The sequence below is a fragment of the Diadema setosum genome, chromosome 21 (assembly GCF_964275005.1).
Source record: "Diadema setosum chromosome 21, eeDiaSeto1, whole genome shotgun sequence".
In the NCBI taxonomy this organism is placed as follows: domain Eukaryota; kingdom Metazoa; phylum Echinodermata; class Echinoidea; order Diadematoida; family Diadematidae; genus Diadema; species Diadema setosum.
This window is the reverse complement of record NC_092705.1, coordinates 7,349,224-7,370,407: the sequence shown is the minus strand read 5'-3', so window position 1 is coordinate 7,370,407 and position 21,184 is coordinate 7,349,224. Positions and strand designations below refer to the sequence as shown.

The window sequence follows — 21,184 nt, the reverse complement described above, 5'->3', positions numbered from 1 at the left end:
GGAAGAGGAGGACACAGCGGCATTTCAGAACCATGAAGCCCGCCAGAGAGTGGAGCTGGGTCTATCCAACCGTGCTGCTCTGTTGCTATGGCATCCTCAAAGAACTGCGACCCTCCGAGCCATTCTTGACACCGTTCCTCCGAGGGTTCAAGAACCTCACTGAGGAGCAGGTGGATAACGAGGTGTACCCCGTCTGGACCTACTCCTACATGGTGGCCCTGGTCTTTGTCTTCCTCTTGACCGATCTCCTCCGATACAAACCGGTCATCAACTTTGAGGGTGTGGCCTACATGGCCACCTGGGCTCTTCTCATCTGGGCTTTTGGTGTAGAAATGATGAAACTGATGCAGTTCATGTACGCCCTGGCCACCTCCACCGAAATCGCCTACTATTCGTACATTTTTGCAGCGGTGTCCGCAGACCACTACCAGCAGGTTTCCAGCTACACGAGGGCCTCGTTGCTCACAGGGAGACTGGCTGCAGGGGTCCTGGGTCAGATTTTGATATCGCTGAAGGTCACTACGTATGCAGGGCTGAACTACATAAGCCTTACTTGTGTCTCGCTGGGCTTCATTCTCAGCCTGTTTTTACCTCCCGTCGAGAAAAGTACCTACTTCCATCGTGACAATGATGACGTCGAAGGAATCAGAAGCCACGAGAATGGAGGAGATGAGAGAGCAGTTCAAACAGCCAGCGTGAAAAATTCTCAGGAAGACTCAACTGACAGGAATCAGATCGACCAAGACACATCACAGAGAAGCATGCCCGGTACATCCTCACAGCCGCTGAGAGATATATCGAAATCAAGTCTTGTGGCTACTAAGAGATTCTTTGTGCTGTTATGGGCAGATTTCAAGACCTGTTTCACCAACAAACAATTGCTTCAATGGTCACTTTGGTATTTATGCTTCTCATGTCTCCATCAAAATATTTTCTTTCCTAGTATAGTATGAGCTGTTATTTTTTCAAGGGTTTAATTTTTGCAAATTTGGCGAATTGCTGTTTGGTTACAAATTCTACAACACGCAAAAAATGTTGCGATATGCCAGGATAATATAGCATATTTATGAAAGCCTTGGCGTCAAATTGCGAAAAACAATATCTTGCAAAAATGTCTGTGACTTCCTCATTTGCAAAAATATCTGTGTGCAAAAGTAACAGCTTATACATTGTATCTTATTATAAAGTCACCATTTCAACATTTCAAAGAGATTTTGGTATAACACAGTAGAACTATGTTAGAGAAGTTAGAATGGTTGATTTACAAGCATCTGCAGAGTTTTTGTCCACTAAAAAATCGAAGAAGAGAATTGTTCTTTTGAAATTTGTGTACAAACCTATTTATCTTAAGAAATGTAATTTTAGGCCAAGACACAAAAAGTTAATATCTAAAAATGCTTGCCTCCAGAATTTTTTTTGTTGCCTGAATCAAACTTAGAGTGCTCAGCTGTAAATGATTGTTAATCCCAGATATATTGAAAATTAAGTAACAATATGTCTTTCAATAGTGAAAATAATGAGTACCTCAATGAATGAGTTCAGTTATCATTGTGACACACAAACAGAGAGAGACACAATACAAATATTGCATGAAGTCGATGTTTGTTGTACTGGTACTTGCCTATTATTATCAAGAGTCAATTTAAAATCATGCATACTCCGATGGAGTCAGTGACTCCATCTACTGTTTTTTTACAAGCAACCTGGGCCCCATTTCATAAACCTTGTTATCAATAACAAGTTATGATAGTTGTTATAAGCTACTGAAATCCTTGCATCTGACTGGCTGAGAGCAAATTTGTCATAGAAACTTGGCAGTTGTAACTGATAACAACTCTTATGAAACAGGACCCTGCTCATTGCTATTTGCCCATATGTTGGTGTTCCCCATAATGATATGATAATTTAGCACATATGAATGAAAAAATGTGATAAAATGTATTTTTCTTTTTTATCCACATCTCCGTGTGTAAAGGTGGGCATTTGCAACTTGTGGCAATCTGCAAATTGGCAACTACATACAGACGCTGTGGGATGCCATTTTTACGAAGACGGGAACGGGGACGGAGGATCAGGATGTCTACAATGGAGCCGTGGAGGCTGTGTCAACCTTTCTCGGTAAAGAGATTCGATGCCATCATTTCAAACTTGGCCTGTTCACATGTGTAGTCAAATATCACAAAATTTAATCTTTAGAAAGTTTTTGCTCAGCGTGTCCTTTCTATCACTGTGAATTCACATAATGCAAATGAAAACTCAGAAGGGGAAACTCGCAGATAGTGTGCCAATTGTAACTTTTGCGAGTGAGAGCATTAGTGAGTTTTCAAGGGTGACGATTCTCCCACAGGTCAAAAGTATGAATTGTATTGCACGGGAAGTCAGTTATTTTGCAATAAATGCATTACTTTACAGGAGAATCCTTTTTTTTTTCAGCCTTGAAAGAAAAAGGCAATGGGATATCAACATTTTGCTGATGAAAGGTGCTCATGATGTGGATCTGTAGGACCTATGCTGTGTCATATATTTTTATCGCTGCTACCAAATTGCTTTTATATGTCACAGTTGGATCAAATGTATTATATAGTCTTCAGTTGTGTGGCTATATGTAGCAAAAGTAAAACTAAAGAGTTATTTTGCATATGTTGCAAGTTTAATTTGGAAACTTTTTAGTGCATTTTATCAATTTGATAATACAGTGTATTCTTTTCTTGTACAGTCCATCTGACAATAGACAGGTATTTGCCAAACAGTGACATATTCATAGAGCAGTGAAAATAATATCCAGATGCTGGTATACCTTTAACAACACTAAATGTGAGAATTGTCTTCGATCAATACAGATAAATGTTGGGAATTCCTGAGAGAACATCTTAGCAAGGAGGCTGTATTTGCATCACTGCTAATGCAAATACTATTTGTGTTTGACTTGTGCTTGGACTTTAAGCTCACTTCTTGGTGCCCTGTTGTCAAATTTCATGTCTGTCATTGCAGGGGTGTTGTCGGCGTTCCTCATCATGTTCCCCAGGGTCAACTGGGATAAGTATGGGGAGCTCCTCATGGGGATCGTGTCCATCGCAGATGCAATCCTTCTGCTCATCATGGGCCTCACCACCAACATCTGGCTCTGCTACTCCTTCTACATCATCTTCCGGGCCTCCTACCAGCTCGTCATCACCATAGCAACGTGAGTGATACAATGGGAGAGGTTGATGTACAGGAGCTGCAAGTTCAGTTACTTTCAGGGAAAAGTGGAAAATAAAACAAACATGAAAACATTTTACAAATTCCAGCTACATGTTACAAAATTCAGCTACTTTATACATATTGTGGAGTTATGGATAAAGCTCAAACATGCAGAGCAACTTTGTCAAAATTTATTGATTGAGTGCAGAGGAGTTTCAATGGTAAAGTACTGTTGTAATTCTTATGAAGAAGTGCAAGACCTGAAATGCATTGCTTTTCAGCTCTTTAGATGCTCAGAGAGAAATACAGGTCTGTTATGATGGTTGTGAACAAAAATATGACATGGCACCGCTGTTAATTTGTTGTCAGTTGACACCCTATTTTCATCAAACACCGACACTCCAAAATCAGCCATAGATTCCACATTGCACCAGCAGTGATCCCAATTCCAGTGGAACAATGATATCTTCTTTGCCTGAAAAAACAACAACAAGAAAATCAGAAATAGGTTTCCAGCAATGCTTGCATTTATGATTCAAATAAGTTTTTGTTCACTTATAAACTGAAGTTCTGACTTCAGAAAGGCAAATAGTACTTTCAGTCCCCAAATAATTTGTGTAGTTTCAGCATAGAAAATAGAAATGCAAACTGTTCTCTCCATATATAGCTTGCAGAAAGGACTACTTCAGCTGAAATATGTTTGTGTTCAGGGGAGGGGGAGAGGAGATTTGCTGCTGCTTTTAGCTACACAAGGATTACTACGTATGACTTGTTTCAGTACTGGAACACCTAATTTTTCTAACTGCACAGTGTACATGCCCTCATGGTACAAATATTATGCGGCCAACCAAAAATCAAGTGTGGTACAGTCAACCTTGCTGAAAGGGGTGGTATAGTATTGGTTGAGGTGAGAATTCAGCTATCAACTTTTGGTAGAGTGTACTCAGAAACCACTTTATGAAATGTTAAAAAGCATACAATCTTCAGAAGAATTCAAAGTTTATTTGGTGAGAATCGGTTTTGAAATGGCTGAGATATCCAAAAATAAAGTAAAACTAAGCAATCCTAATAAAAGGTGCAACTCATCTTTTATTAGGATTGTTGTTCTTTTATATCTCAGCCATTTCAAAACCAATTTCCATCAAATAAACTTTGAATTCCTCACAGAATTATATACGCTTTCATGTTTTTAAGAGGTTTCTTGTTATCTAAAAAAAAAATCACCAAAAAATGTTGGAAACCGTAAGCCCCATCTCAATTGAAACTGTACCATCCCTTTAAGTCAACCTCGCCTAAGGGTGCGTTCGAGCGCTCTCCTAAAGCGAACTGTACCGTACCGTACCCGCGCCAGAGGAGCACTCGTATGCTCTTAAAGTGTACCGTACCATATGTGACCCGCGACAACGGTTTCAGGCAAAAGTCGCAAGAGCAAATTCCCTCCTAGGCGGGGTACAAAGATTTTGACCATTATTTTTGTCGATTTAGGTTTTTTGCAGAAATCGAATCTTTGATATGTTTTCTACATCTACACTAAATTTGATAGCATAAGACTAACTTTTTCCTATCGAAAATGGAAATTTAAGCACCCTATGTTGGATCGCACTCGTCAGTTTCGAGCTTCTTTCGAACGCCGCGCCAATATCCCCAGCGTTGCTACGGCGCAGGGACTCGCATTGGATTGGCTGGTGCGTCGCATACATTTACATAATTCGGCTTTCGGAGACACCAGTTGCAGCGTTTGTGGAATGCTTTGTCCACGCGTGCACGATTACAAGCTCCATTGTTCTTGCTATAGTGGTTTATATACGTTCGCTCTGTAGTGCGTGTTCTTCGTTTGGCTTTCTATCCAAACTATTCTACTGCAATGTTCGACAACGGAAGTGAAACAAAAATCATGTAGCATGACATAACCGTGTGAAAAGAAAACTAGATATTCTCAAATTTGTCTACTTGTACATGTAGTAAAAATTATGACAGCAGACTGACTCAATGGAAGGTAGATGAGAGGAAAGGAGCGGTCACATGTGACTAATTATATTCAAATACTACACGTCAAGATCGCACCAAACTAACGAGTCGTGTTTGTTTGTTTCAATTTAATTAGCACCACCGAACAAAGCAACGTATGCATGTCTTGTAAAAGCAAAACAAACAGGAAGCGTGACCCTTGCCAGCACTAGCAATTTTCTGCCTTCAAAAGGGTCGCCAATGATATAGACAAATCAACCACAATGAAAACGCGATTTGTAAATGTGTGGATTCGCCATCGCTCCTGTTACATGCACACGGTCACGGCGTGTGGATGCCATTGCGTAATGCGTGCACCAAATACACATGTACATGTACACCGGTACCATACAGCTGTACGTGCAATTATCGTATTCGCCATCTTGAAAGACGTACTGTAAACAAACCCGAGCGAAACGTATTGTTTTTCGGCTCCATACGCTGAGCTCCGAGGAGGGTGCCCGGGAAATTTGACTCTCTCAGTGAGCCAATCAGAAGGCGATGGGGTTGCTAGAGGCAGAGCTTAACATCGATTGGCACCATCGTACGGATGGGTGATTCTCCCCTCGTATCACCGCTCGGACATTGTCTTTGAGAAAGAGGTGAATCTTCAAAGCCTGTTTTCTCGCAATTTTGACAGGCTAACAACTTAAAAAAGTGCATTTTATTTCTCTTTCTATGCCCACTTATGGTGCCGAAGAATACAAGTGTTTTATATCAATGCAAAGCTTAGGAAATGGACAATGTGATTCAGTCAAAAAATGAATTTTCAAAATTCCCGACTTTTGCCTGAAACCGTTGTCGCCGGTCACATATTGTACCGAGCCAAAAGTGGACCACTTCCCGATGTGCTCCAAAAGTGAACCAAAAGCGTACCAAAAGTTCGCTGTAAGGCATGCGCGTATCATGAGCATACGTCACAATGCAAAGATATCATTCTCTTTGTTCGGGACAGCTGCAAGTAGTTCAAGCGCCAGGGGTGAATGACATTCTTGCTACAAAAATGTGTGACCTTTTCTAAAAGTAACTCGTGAGGTACGCTTTCTGGAGAGAGTGCTCGAATGCTTCAAATCTAGCACAGTATGGTACGGTACGCTTTGGTTCAGTTCGCTTTGGTTCGCTTTAGAGCGCTCGAACGCACCCTAAGTCAAAGGTCTTTTAAAGTCCTCTTCTCTTTATATTCTAATGATTTTCATCTCTATAATCAAATTTTCTCTAAGTCAAAGCTGTTTCTTCAGTCCAAATATATTGAATGAGGCAAGGATGACTGTATGTACTCATCTTGGCTTGAGTCCACAAATGCCTGTTTGATGTGTAGAGTGGCCCTCTATGGCAAGTGAGTGATTCATATCATAGTATTGGCAGACTTTATGCAGAAGGGTTGTGCAATGTTTGTGCAATGTTTGGCGCAGTATAGACGAGAGGTACTCATTACATATCTTTCTCCTTTTTTTTTTTTTTTCGGGGGGGGGGGGGGGGGGGGGTTGTCTGTCAAAATTCCACAAGCCAAAATGAGGGGATTGATGGTACAAATTACACAAGTAAGAGTATTTTCGTCAATCTTTGAAGTTGGCTGTTAGAATGCAGTGTTTTACCCTTACCAAATGGTATTATACAAATGATGCACAGGATAGAGTGCGTTAGTGGAGATGTAGCGCACTCGAGGGTATTTACAATTGTGAAACATGCACGAGGCGAAGCCGAGTGCATGTTGCACTACATTGTAAATACCCGAGAGTGAGCTGCATCTCCACTAACGCCACAAAATAATCCTGTGCATCATTTGTTTTATAAAATGGGTTGAAAACTAACAGCATTTTTCACGTACCTTTGTGGGTCAATACCAGTCAGTTACATGTAGCACTCGCTCAAGAGTCAAGATGTCCGAAGATGTTCGTCCCAAACATTTACGCACGTCGCACTCGGAAATCCCGCACATATAAGTACTGTACGTATAAGAGTATACGTACGTCACACATGACCTTGTTATGCATACAAGAAAGGCCGGCTGGCAGCCCGAACTAGAAGTTGTTTACAGGATTGACAGCGCGTATAGTAGCGCGCGACACACTTGTAACAACTGATTGAGTGCGCACTGCTAGTGTAAACATTGTGACGTCAGGCCGTGCATGTTAGTGAGAAATTAATACACGCACACGTGACTCATTTCAGCGCTTCCAATTGGCTACATTCTTGAACCCATTTTATAATCTACAGTAATTTTTTTTTCTGCAGTTTCCTGTGGTGTCACGTAGTGATAGAGTTGTACTGTTTAAGCAATTATTTATGACCTCCATTGCAGCTTGAAAAATATCTAGCATTCGGTACTCATTTCGCATCAAAACAATAAGTGCATAATTCTTTTGATGGTAGTCATCCATTGTACAAGGTGAATGTGTATTGTAAGATCAGAAATGTATTAGAAATATGTTTTAAATATTTGAGCTCTTCAAAACCTATGGAGAATCAATCTATTTTGCCAAATTGTTTTTGCTTTTTAGTTTATACACTTCTTTGTTGTACATGCAGAGAGAAACTGTAGACATGGATTAATCACAATTTGCTCCTAGGCATTCAGCTAGACTTGCCAAAATGTTTTCTTTATCAGCATTCTGTAATCCATCCAAACTTAATTTGTTGTAACATTAGCAAACCCACTCAGGTATAGCATTGTGCCTCAGTCCAACTGAGAAAGCCATGGTAACACAATAGGGATTAGGAAGGAGGATTAGATAATCTCTATTCATTGACAATTAGTTTCCAGACATCTTTGCCATGCTGATCTGTGAAGAAAGCACTCCAGCTTGCACGCCAATTGGTGAACAAAGAACTCTGAATGTTGAACATCACAGTCATTGTCATCAGAGAGTGTGAAAAATGTTGTTGTGGTTGTTGGTTTTTTTTTTAAAGATGCCTTGTGCTCATCCATTTCAGATTTCAGATAGCAAAACACCTCACGCTAGAACGCTATGCCCTTGTCTTTGGCTGGAACACGTTTGTCGCCCTCGTTCTTGAGACCCTGTTAACGCTAATAGTCGTCGATCATCGAACGCTGAGCCTACCGCCAGAAACTCAGGTAACTTTCATCATTTTTTTTTTAAACACAACTTTCAAACATTACTTTCTTCTTCTCTTTTTTTTTTAAACTCTCCATCCTTTATGTAAGGTTATTTGCATTCACCAAGTCTCACTTCCCAAGAAAGACAATCTCCTCCCGAAAAAAGGAACAAAACTGCAATGGAGATAAAAGTTAGAACAGGTAGATATAAGATTGGCATTGATAGTTTTTGCATATGAAGTTGGCACAAGAAGTGTCATGAAAAATGTGTTGCACAAAACAAGTTAATTTAATACAAGAAAGTGAAATAAAGGTAAGATGATGTAATCTCCCAGGGGTTGTGTAATTTCTCACTGCTGGCGCCACTCGCTTTTCCCGTTGCTGCAAGTAATTGTTTAACTATTGTCATCCTTCTTGGCGGAATCAGTCGGGCTGATGTGCATCACTTGCAGAGAGTACAGAATGCTGCCTCTAGACTTGTGTTCCATGTTTGTTCATGTTCTCATGCCACTCCTCTCATATGTCAACTCCACTGGCTGCCAGGCAAAGCAAGAATATCCTTCAAGCTTCTCCTACTGATCTACAAAGTACGAGTAGTCAACAATAGAGCCCCAGAGTACGTTGGGGGTGTCTGGTACGACATTCTCACTCTAGGCACGTTCGTCTGTCATCACCAGTTACCTTCACTCAACCACGCATCAACAAACTAGCTAGCGATGCAGCTTTCTCCGCTACTGCTCCAAGGCTGTGGAATAAGCTCCCTCCTCTTCTGAAATCATCACCAACACTGGATCACTTCAAACAAAATTTTAAGACCTACCTATTTGATATCCCTATATATGCACTGGACTTGTACTGTTACTGCCTGGTAATTTGTATATATTTTATCTCCTATGGTGACCAGGAATGACATCTCATAGCGCTTTGTATCCAGTGGAAAAAGCGCTCTAAAAAAATATCAATTATTATCCCATCAGTCTTAATCAGCAATAATTTAATGTAAGATTAAATGCTGCGCTGATGTAATCCTTTGGAGGGACTTGAGTCCCTGAGCTCCACGGTTGCTTAACCTGTTCCTTACGGGAACCTAGTTCCCAAAACATAGACAAGACTGTCTGCATTCATGGCCTAAATTCATGTGAATTTTTATTATGCTGCCCAGAAAAATGGCTTTGATAGAAACAAAGATTAGAGTTTCTTCTATCAATATCTATTTTTTGTTTTGTTTGAAAACTGCATATATCATTGCCTGATTTACCTTTTTTCCAATGAAGTGTGCACTTGTGAATTGTGAATTTCACAAAATTCAATCATTTGAAAACAGTGCACATTTCCTCGACTTATCATTGACGTACGTAATGGGTAATGTGTGTATTCCCCCTGCCTTCTGAAAGAGGCAAGTCAAGTGCTCTTTTATTATGGGAGAAAAGCGAAAATATGTTGAATTTTCTTTATATTTTCTTGCTTTAGTTCTACGCATGTGACATCACAAGCTCTAGTAGTCTTCTCATCCAGCGGTGACTGAGCAGAAACTTCAAAACTTCATAACTTTTGAACGGATTGTCCGATTTTCCCTAAACTCTCACCAATGCATTCTACTAATATAGCTGCATTCACTCAATCCACATGTCTATGAAGGTGGACTCGCCATTTAATTCCAGGGCTGTATTTTTCAAGAGTCTATCAGCAGTTTAACCGATGGAGATTATTCAAGGGCATGCATGATCCGTTGTGTGTCATCCCTGCAATTGTACCCAGGAATGAAGAGTACAAGTGACGTTAATCTGACTCATCTCGAGTATGACCTGGATTCTGGAGAGCCTATTCTGTAAAGCCGTCATATAACGCTTCCGTGGAGTTGTATGCCGTTAATGGCTGTCACCATTAGTGGTTCTTATCCCCTTTCTTTCTGTATATCTTCTTACCCTATTCATGCGAGTCCTGGCTCTTTTGTTATATATTAAGGAATCAGGAAATGAGAAAGAAGGCACCTCAGAATTTTCTCCAATGTGTGCCATTGTCCACCAGCTTTGGTTTCAATGAAAATGTTGAAGATGTTAGAGTGGTCATGCATTAAAGAGCGTTTAGTGTCCTTCAATATACCAGAGGTTTCTCAATCAAATGGTTTGTACACTGGGAATTCACTGAGTAGGTTCATGGGTTCAATTCCTGCAAAGGCACCTGTGTCCTTGAGCGAAACTGTGCTCTTCATCCACACTGTTGATCCTACATAATGTAACCTAGTGTTTATAAATGGGTACACAGTAAGAAGCTACATGGTAATGTGGTTGGACTAGGCATTTCTGTTCACCGTGCAGCAAAGTAGAAGTCTGACTGAAATGCTCCTTATCGGGGAAATGAGTGTTAGTGAATTGAAAGTGCTGGTTTGATCTGGATAATGATGTGTTTTATGAAGATTGTATGATGACACCTTCTTCTGTGATAGACCCTGATCCTTGTAGTAGCAGTGTTTCGTACTGAAAAGGCAAAGACAATCAATGTGTGTCAGGCCATGTCCGGATGAAAGAGAGGGCTGGAAAAGTGATGGCCGGATAACCAAAGTTGGACTGTGTACATTGTTTCTCTTTGAGGAGCCTTTTAGAGATCATGTAAAAACTTTGCAAATTACAGAAGCAGTAAGCACCCTGACAGCGCAGACCTCCACCAAGCAGCTCATTTCCGCCACTGATCTTGTTCTTCTGTAGAGATCAGTGATTTCCACCCATACGTATGCATGCTGAAAATTGCCCGACTTTCCAGTATGGAAGCCTTTTGTTACGTCACCAATGTCCAGCGGTGTGGCGCACCTCGCCCTAGCAGAAACAAGAGCACACACTTTAGTGCGCCTATGCAAACCTCAAAAAATGCACAGCTTGAACTCCCAAGTTCATTGACTCTACCTGCCAAAATATTGAAAATCCTTCATAAAATCCATAAAAATTCCTGGATCACTGCCAGAATTTAGTCATCTGTTTCATGTGTCATTCTCAACCTTAAGTTTCATTCAAATCTGTTCACAACTTTTGGAGTTATTTTACACATGGACAAATAAACAAACAAACAAACAAAGCCAATGCTGATGAAAACATAACCTCCTCCCTGGGCAAAGGTAATGAGGTTTGATTAAATTCCATCTTAAATATCTCTGTAGAATTCAAATTAGATGATCTGGTTGTATTAAAGGATTTCTATTTTCATCTTCTTCTTCCACCTCTTCTTCTTCTTGACAGTTCCTTGTCTATGGGGGCTACTTCTACCTCCTAGGCACTGCCTTCTGCATCAAGGCTGTCTATCAGGCGGGCAAGCTTGGTTGCCGACAGGCGTTCCCTGCTTGTTGCCGTGGCACCGGAGAATGCATCGAGCTGGAGGACAGGCCTTCGTCACCAGAGGGGAGCGAGAGGAACGTAGAAGGAGACGGCGTCTCGGTGGATGTGGAAGAAGTGACCTGGAGAGATGATGAGCAGCTGGTCAAGTAATGATTCCTGATGTCATCGATCATTTATTTTTTCTACATAAAGATTTTTTAGAAAATCGCAGAAATGTGTCATGTACCAGTATAGTAAATGGGGAAAAAATAATCTCAAATTTCATTATCAAGATGTTGTAATGCAAGAATTTATTTCCTTCCGCTCAACTCTACGGATGCCGTCCAGTCAACCTTAATACCCTTCGATCCTCCCAAAAGTTTTCTAACAAATGGAAAGTTTTTTTGTTATTGCTCCGAGGGAAAGGTAAAGTGTCCCACCCCCACCCCCTTCGAGCAGGTAGTAAGCAATATATGTCTTCACATTTTTCGATGAAAGCACATACACCCGACTTTACCACGCCATTGTATGATTTGCAGACTTGCAGAGACTCCAACCAAAGCACCTTTTGATCTGGAGATATCCCGCCTGAAACCCCTAGCAAACAGGAGACTCACGCACATCACGAGCGTGAAGCGCGAAGTTCCTTGCGGCCGAGGTCCAGGGCCCGCTTAACCTGGAAGTTCTAGGGTTCTACATGCTCTCTCGTGCTATCTAAGGCTTATTTTTCAACATTCGATGGCAATAAGTAAGAAATCCTTTCCAACGGGAGACACAGAGCTAGGGCGGGAGAAATTAAATCTCAAGCGGGAGAACGGGAGATTTTGCAAAAATGGGCGTTCGGCGGGAGATCTCCCATTGAAAGTAGGAGAGTTGGAGTCTCTGGACTTGCCAGTGCAGGAAATTGATATGACACAGCATTCTTAGTGTCCCTCCATGATAACTAACAGTTTGGGAAACCCTCTGAAACAGAATGCTCAGAGTCAAGATAGTGGTTTATTGTATTTGTGCAATAAATTAGATAAGCGAGTTAGCTGGCTGCCTGTCACTTGTTGAAATGGTGTGAAAAAAAAAATATATTTTTTTATAATCTTAATATTTTGATAGTTTGCACTTTTTACTTTATGCCATGTCAGGTACTAATGAGGGAGGAACGACAAAATGAAAGAATTTTCCATCTAGGAAGTATTCTGTAGATTCAGAAAAGAGACTGGGCGATAAGTGATTTTCTGTTCAAAAATAATGACTGCCTGTTGAGAGAGAAAAAAAGAAGAAATTATCATTCTGGTGAGTGTGTAGATGATATAATAATATGTTCAGTAATGTACTAATTACCACAAAATCCCTGGAATGTCACCATCCATCGATTTCCTGAATTTGGTGTTAATGAATTCTCCAGACTATATTCCCAGTCGTAGGATACCTTGTCAACCAAAACCTGCAACAGAAATAGTACTGATTCTGGCTACCCGATTTTAAAGAAAAATCAGATTTAAATAAATATCAGATTCATAGTAAAATGCCTTGTCTGCCTTCGGACTATTTAACCTAACAACGTTAGGATTCAAAGTCTGGGTATTTGTTCCAAGTTCATTGTGTCACTGCCGGCAGCCATGGATAGCCTGGGTGTAGTGTCGCTGCCAGAAAAGCAATAGATGACAGATTTGAATCCCACTGGTTTTGTTTTTCTGACATGTTTGTTAAAATTGTAGATCCGCAGTTGCAATCTCAGAAATACAAAGGGTGACATTTGATTTTTTTTTAATGTCTTGTTTGTCAGTTCAGCACGTTTTCATGTGGTCTTGCTCCAGTGATTAAATACTGCCTGTAGGCCCCTATTGTTTACTTGTGCATTGTACATGAAGGTGTCACACATTGTTAGTTTAAATTTTAGCAGAGTGATCCAAGCAGGGATAATGTCTCTTAGAGTCATGTAACACTGTATCTTTGTGTGTTCTTCCTGAAATGTCAGGCATTTTGTGCTTCCTCACTTATGGGTCATAAGGATATGAAATTCAGAAATTTTTACCGGTATCAAACTAGGAATAAGAGGTTTGTTGCCCTAAGTTATCGACCTCTTCACTCACAGCAAGAAACAAAGAGTGTCCACACTCTAAATGCTGGTAGAGAAATCGTTGGTCTATTGATGGAACACACCACTGTTAAAACGGGGACATTCTAAGTGTGAGTGCCACAGGTATTTAATATGTTTAACTTCTTGCTTTTTGCTTAATGCCATGTGTTTTAATAATGTTTCTATGGGTAATGTGTGGTAGAATTCTTGATTCCAGTGACTATATAGGGTTGTAGTGCATCTTAAAGGGCATTCTGCACCACAACAGGGTGAAAAGACATTACAAGGTACATTGTGTAAGAATTTGATATGACTATCACTAGTACATCATTTTTGTAATAAATTGTAAACCGCACTGTTTTTTGACAACAGAACACGTACAGAATGTTAGCATGGCATGGCACAGAGCATATATTTTAACAGCAATAACAACAAAAATGGATATTTGCTACTACTTGAAAGGGTTTTTTAAAATACTTCCACGAGAACAATGTGTGTGGGAATATTATTATGATAATGATAATAGAAGGACTCTTAAAGCACTCATTCTACCTGAAAAGATACAATAATAGCTTATTGTGAGTTGTTTGTATGTGTTTGTGTGTGTGTATGTGTGTAAGAGGTTGACATAGTGTATTGTTATTGTGCTGAAAATCTGCTTTAAAAGCGAAAATGCAAGAATTTATGTGAGGGAGGAAAGGCTCTGAATCACAAATTCTTTTGTGACTTAATGTGAGCAAGAATTTTTTCCATCTTGACATCATATCTGAGAGAGTTATATTTTTCAGGTATGTCATCAATGTGAAAGTGTCTTTCTGGTTATTGTTGATCTTTACATGCTGCTTAGTGTAAGGATGTTTTGAACAAGGAAAGAACATTTGGGCATTAATAGGCCTATGATGTAAATACTTTCTGTAATTAAAAACTAGAAGGCCAGTACACTGAATAGTAGCTGCTTTAGACAGTAAACTGCTCATTTGTAGGATTTCATGTGTTGGAAAATGGCTGTCAAAATGTGTGTATAAAATATCTCCATGACAGTATATGTCAACTGGTGACACAACATTTGCTCCTGCATCAATTGCTATGGTCTTATTTTTCTTCAAGGACTTTGGGTTAGGGTTGTGATAAGGTTTTACACGTAGGCTTAGTTTGATGTGATCATTAGGACAAGGGTTAGGGTTACGTTTGTGGATAGAATTTATGTTTGGCTTGGAGTGCAGACTATTCATGGGAGCAATAATATTGTTGCAGGAGCAAATGTCATGGAACCATTTTGTAGAATCTCATTGTGCCAAGACTGAATTTTCTTTAAACATGGTGCTTTGATACGAATTGTTGATCAAGACCAGGAGATCAGTGAACATTTTGAGGAATAAGTGATGGCAACATATAGCTTAGTAATATGCCTGTTTGAATATCTGTAGATCACTTTGCTTTAGGTGGTATGTGATATTTGGTATGTTTGCAACCTCCTGCCGACTAAAAGAGTGTTTATGCAATGTCCATAATGATAGCGCATTGATGTATCAACAATGACTTCAGCAAATAGTACTGTTCATATGTAAACAGATCAAAGACTCTATTTTATCCAGTACCACTCAATTACCTACAGTTGTACTTCATGAACAAAATGTGTGGGTATTAGGAAAGGTCTGATTACTGCCTTTCTTCCTCCCATACATGTGAAGTTATGTCTTCTTGAAGGGCAAGAGTTTACAGAGAGAGTTGGTACTGTACTGCTGTCCCAGTTGAGTTACATCAGTAATGACTTTACATAAAAAGAAATGTTGCTGTTCAGTCTATTCAAACACATAGAAAAAAATTGGAGTAAAATCTGAAGAATGATTGCATAAGTTTGCCAGGTAGTTGAAGATGATGTTACAGTATTATGAACTTGCTCTTATAGCATAATACTAATAGTCATGAATGAATAATCAAACTTACTGTATTGCTAATGCCTCAAAATTATTATTTGTATCCTGTGACTTCTATGACACTTATCTCATGTCTTAATAATTATTGTTTGACCTGTCCAGATAAATGTCCAATTTCATGCGAAGTTGCACTTGACTTTTTCATTGACTAGTGTTTTTTACTTGAAATGTTCTTTCAAATTGAGTTTCCTTTGCAGGGTATATTTGTTGGCTGGAGTAAATCATGTCTTCTAGAATAAATGTAGTTGTGCCAAATTTAAAGCAATAGTACTGATGGAGAAAAGAGAAAGTAATGCGAATGAAATTTGTGTGCATGTTTAGATATGCAATGTGCAAGGAATTTGACACGAGTCATGCTGAAATAAATATTGTGGAATCACTTTACACAGTATACATGTATCTGTGTGCTACTTTTGTTTGAGATTTTCCCCAGCATGTCGTAGCGTTGTAATGAATAGCATGATATTTGATATAACTTCAGCATGAACTAATATACTGCGGATGGATTGAGAAGAATATTACTTGAATTAATTTTCTTTTCTTTGCTCTGCTTTGTTTTGCTTGACAAATACAATTTCCATTGCAGCAAGGGTGTATACACTCAAGCACTCAACAAATTTGACAAGGGACTGGACAGTTCTTGTTGAGGTGGGGGTTCATGTTTTGAACATTCCTTAGTGAGATAATGAAAAGCCTCTTATGAAAGAGCATGTAATTTTAAGAAGGATTCAATGTTTATTTGATGAAAACTGGTTTTCAAATGGCCGAGATATCCAAAAAAGTGCTAATAATAAAAGGCGACATGCCACAACTTTATTAGGATGTCTTTGTTTCACCTTGTTTTTGGATATATCAGCCATTTCAAAACCGATTTTCATCGAATAAACTTTTGATACCCCTTAGAACTGCATGCTCTTTGACATCTCGTAGAGTGGTTTCTGAATATCTCGCAAAACGTTAAAGGCTAAATCCTCACCCCGACCAGAACTGTACACATCCTTAAAGATCTTGAAATATATGTTCTGTTTCTACACAATGTGCACATATGCCATGGGACAGCAGTCACTATCATTTCAATGATTTCAAAGATTTCAGGAATTAACACTTATCTCAGGCATTCCCCCCCCCCCATGATTTACCATTCAAATGTCCTACTCAAAAATAATAAAATTTGTGGGTAAAAGAAGGGTCTATAATTACTGCCTTTCTACCACCCATACCTGAAGTTAATGCCCTCCTGCGGGGCAAGAGATCATTTAAAGAGTGGGTATGACACTGCTGTCTCAGTGGAGTTGTGTGAAATATTTTTAAAAATGGAAATATATTGACAACCTCTGGTAGCAAGCTAACCATAATGTGCAATATTACGTTGAAACATGGTGTTACAAGATTTGATGTAAAACAGAATAACTCATATAAATATTAGATATTCCATTACATATCATATTTTGTCACCATGCATATCACTTATTACATGTACACTGTATATCTTAACAAATATCCAAGTAGGACAGGCAACAATGCCTTTGACTCTACCAGGTAATTGTTTTTGGCTAGTGGCATTCTAAAATATCTAAAGATAAGAAGCATTATGTAGCAGTCCCAATGACCTCTATAGTGTAATGATTCCAGGGCATTGTTTTTTGCACTGCATCTCATGTTTTTCATTCTGTGTGTATTAGAGCACAAATTCCATCTGCCTGTATACTGTGCCTTTAAACATTTTATGCCTTTGTTCAAGAGAGCTTACAAAGAGATTCCTTCACACCCACCCACCCACATACACACACATGCACACACACACACACACACACAGGTGTCTGTATTTTGTACCTTTAAGTATTCTGTGCCTTTAAAACGAGTAAAGAAACAAATTCTTTTTACCCACACATACACACACTCTCTCACATACACACCCTTGCTTCTCACATTGCCTGATTAATCTTATCACTTCATTTTGCGAGACTCGAGCAGCTGAGATACCATGTGCAATCAGCAAGGACCAGTGGCACATCCAGAAGGAGGCACAGCGAGCACCCCTTTATTATTATTTTTTTTTGTAGAACAAAAGAAATAAAGAGAAAAATTGGAGGGGGTGTGTGGGCCCCCTTTAATTTTGTAAAGCCCCCCCCCCCCCCCCCCCTTTACAGAATTCGTGGATTTGCCCCTGAGGACAGGGGAACAACACTAACGATAAGTATTCCCACTATTCTTAATTATGGCTGAGATGAAAAGGAATTGACCATGAATAAGTTTTGTTTGTTTGGTGGTGGTTTCTTTTTATCGTAACACACTTTGAAATAAGTTTACATAGAGCGTAGCACCATTGCAAAAGATTCTTCCTTGCCATAATGAAAGTAAAGCAAATGGAGAGCTTTAGTCATCCAGAAAAATATCACATCTTACAGGCCCTGTGTACAGAGTGGTCACCTGTCTACTCTGGTCAGTGCAGGGGCGGACCCAGGAATTCCGTAAAGGGGAAGCGCCTTTGCAATATTAAAGGGGGTGCATGCACCCCCTCCCCATTTTTTCTTTATATTTCTTTTGTGTTGACCAAAAAATAAAGAGGGCGTGCACTCGGTGCACCCCCATTGGGATTCACCACTGCAGTCTGTGGATTTCTAGTTTGAATCCCATCAAATACTTCCCTGTGAAAAGTGGCTTCTTGTATCGAACTTCCTGGTTGCTTGGGACTAATACAATCACTTCCGTTTGACAACAGTTTGTCTTCGTGTGATATCAGTGCGCTCTTCTTTCTTTCTTTCTTTCTTTCCTTTTTCAACAGAAGTCTAATTGTGTCAGACATATTGATGGGCTTTGAAGGTTCATCTTGTTATTACCCTGAATTGCTTGAAAGAGTATGCCATACTCTTATCTGTTTTGTTATCTTCTTTCTTTTAGCCCAGAGGTAACCTTGGACTGACATCCGTTGTTTTACATGCATACCTGCACTCACGCAAACAAACAGAACAGACAAATTGTGAGTGAAACAGCAACATTCCTCATTTTCCATGGTATGATCAGAAGTGCAAATTCTGTGATTGATTGTGCAGTGCAGCAGGTAGTAGTGCTCCATTGAAGAATGATTTGACCTTGCTGTAATTGTCAAAAAATACCGGACAGATTTTGCCAAGTATGGAAGGATAAAATGAAATAAAAGACAACAGCCAGCAAGATACTGTATCTCCCACCGTTTTGTATTCAGGTGCACAATTTTTGTGAGTTGATGTCACTGATTATTGAGCCAAATCTAATAAAAATAAATTCAACCTCTAAAAAAAATCCACAAACAGACAAATCAAAACTCTGAAACAAGCACAAGAATGCACATGTAAAACATCAAGCACTGACATCCCCTCAATCGCTGTAACACATGAAGAGAATTTCACCTTATTGATCGAGAGGGCCAGTCCAAATCACATTTCAAAGGGTATTAGTGGCCTTAACCCGTTGAGGATGGGCTGATTTTGCTACAACACGTATTTCCCATAGACGCTTGCCCAAGTATACTCGGGACTCGTCCTCAATGGGTTAAGAACAATCTTAGTTCCTCCTTGCCTGTGTAGCAGTAAATTGTGGAACAGTTTCTAAATATTTACAGATAGCATACCTTTAAAGGGAAGATAAACCCCAAGAGCAATGTGTATTGAGTGAAAGCAGCAACATTAGTAGAACACATCAGTGAAAGTTTGAAGAAAATCGGACAATCGATGCAAAAGTTATGAATTTTTAAAGTTTTGATGTTGGAACCGCTGGGTGAGGAGACTACTAGAGGTTATGACGTATGAGTGGACAACAATACCAAGAAAATATAAAGAAAATTCTGCAAATATCCATTTTTCATGAAAATTACAAATTCCATCAACTTGATATTGACATATGTTAAGGGTAGCAATTATTCCCCCTGCTTTCTGAAAGCGGTTGGTCCATTGCTCTTTCATGATTGTAGAAAAGTGAATATTTGTTGAATTTCCTTTATATTTTCTTTATATTGTTGTCCACTCATACGTCATATCCTCTAGTAGTCTCCTCACCCAGCGGTTCCTACACCAAAACTTTAAGAATTCATAACTTTTGCGTCAATTGTCCGATTTTCCTCAAACTTTCACTGGTGTGTTCTACTAATGTTGCTGATTTCACTCAATCCACATTGTTCTTTGGGTTTACCTTCCCTTTAAACCACTCTGGTATGACAAGATTAGCCTCCTGTGTCATATTCAAATGGTGGTGTGGGCTGATCTACACATATATGATTTACAAACATAGAATGCCAACCTTGTAAACATCACTGAAGTACATGTATTTTGCGGACTGAAAAAGCAATTTTTTTGTGGAAAAAAAAGGCATTTCTAATTTTTCCACAATAGGTACATGTAGTAGTACAATTTGGGAAAAACAATAATTTGCATGAAACCTCAGTATTCAGTATGGGCAGTTTTCTTTTGTTATATCATAATATTGAGACAATCGTACAAATAAACAATAAAAAATATAGAGGGGTTAATGTTGGGGCCTGAATTTTTACTTTGTCGTAACTGGAGTCTCATTATAACCGCCTTCGTTATATCAAGAGCGCACTGTATTGCAGTGCTGTGTGCAAATCAAGATAACAGAATTAAACAAAGTCATTTGTCCTTTGACTGTAAAATAAGTAATATGACAACTATTGTCACTGTTTTTGATCAAAGCAAGGTCTTAGGAGGTACATTCTGTCAAGGATGTTGTGACAACAATCTGCTCCACAGAGCATGACTTGTGAATTCTGACTCGGTGCTCAAAACATTTGAGAGACATCTGTAAAGACATTCTAAGTAAACACATACATATACAAAATGTAGAGTATAATGTGTAACTGTATGTGTATTTTTTTAAAAGGTACAATAGCATGTACTTGTCAGCGCCGGCGCCATGTTTTCAAAATGGGGGGGTGGGGGGGGGGGGTGGGGACACTTCTGGGTTTCACGATCTAACCCCCCCCCCCCCCCAAAAAAAAAAAAAAAAAAAGGCCTTCAGCACAACTTCTGGTGCTACTTTCAGGTTTCTTCAGCTGACAGGCAAAAAAAAAAAAAAAAAAAAAAAGGTCTTCAGCACATTACAGAGCTCAAAGCTTCACGTTTCAAGCTTTCATTCTATTTCCTTTATTTTCTTTCACTACTGCCACTTCCAGGGTAAGAAAAGTGGGGGGGGGGCCCAAAGTGGTGACACCTTATGTATATATATTCCTATGTATGGGTGCAAAAAAGTGGGGTGGGGGGCCGATACCCGCGGTTCCGCCAGCCATGCATAATTTACTTATGTATGTGTATAGAAAGGGGGGGGGGGGTATTCATATATGTATTTGAAAAATAACTGTACTATCTTACTCCTGCAATGCTATGTGTAAAAGAAATATGATTATCAACAACCTGAAAGTCTGCATAATGATCAAAACAATGACACATTTGCAATCACAAAGATATGTCTGTAACATGTTTATTATGACATATACATGGTATCTCATTTGGGGCATTTGTGAGATTTATGTGTGTGCACCTCCTTTGTACTCCTGCAGCAAAATTCTCAGATATTCTTAAAATACCAGTAAATATTACCCTCGATTCTGTTCACCAAGAAGTCAGTT

At 39.4% G+C, this 21,184-nt stretch overlaps 1 protein-coding gene across 1 annotated transcript; it reads left to right on the top strand.

The window, feature by feature from the left end:
* LOC140244644 (thiamine transporter 2-like) lies at positions 1 to 11,724 on the top strand. Its single transcript, XM_072324263.1, has 5 exons — positions 1 to 898; positions 1,976 to 2,118; positions 2,992 to 3,184; positions 8,125 to 8,266; positions 11,479 to 11,724. Exons 1-5 carry the CDS (start codon positions 33 to 35, stop codon positions 11,722 to 11,724), a joined length of 1,590 nt encoding a protein of 529 aa, XP_072180364.1. The 5' UTR covers positions 1 to 32.
* The last annotated feature ends 9,460 nt before the right edge of the window (positions 11,725 to 21,184 follow it).

Coding starts and splice junctions, on each gene's coding strand:
- LOC140244644 (XM_072324263.1), top strand. CDS start 33: ATGAAGCCCGCCAGAGAGTGGAGCTGGGTCTATCCAACCGTGCTGCTC. Junction 899..1,975: donor TTGCTTCAATGGTCACTTTG/GTATTTATGCTT, acceptor CCGTGTGTAAAG/GTGGGCATTTGCAACTTGTG. Junction 2,119..2,991: donor GGCTGTGTCAACCTTTCTCG/GTAAAGAGATTC, acceptor CTGTCATTGCAG/GGGTGTTGTCGGCGTTCCTC.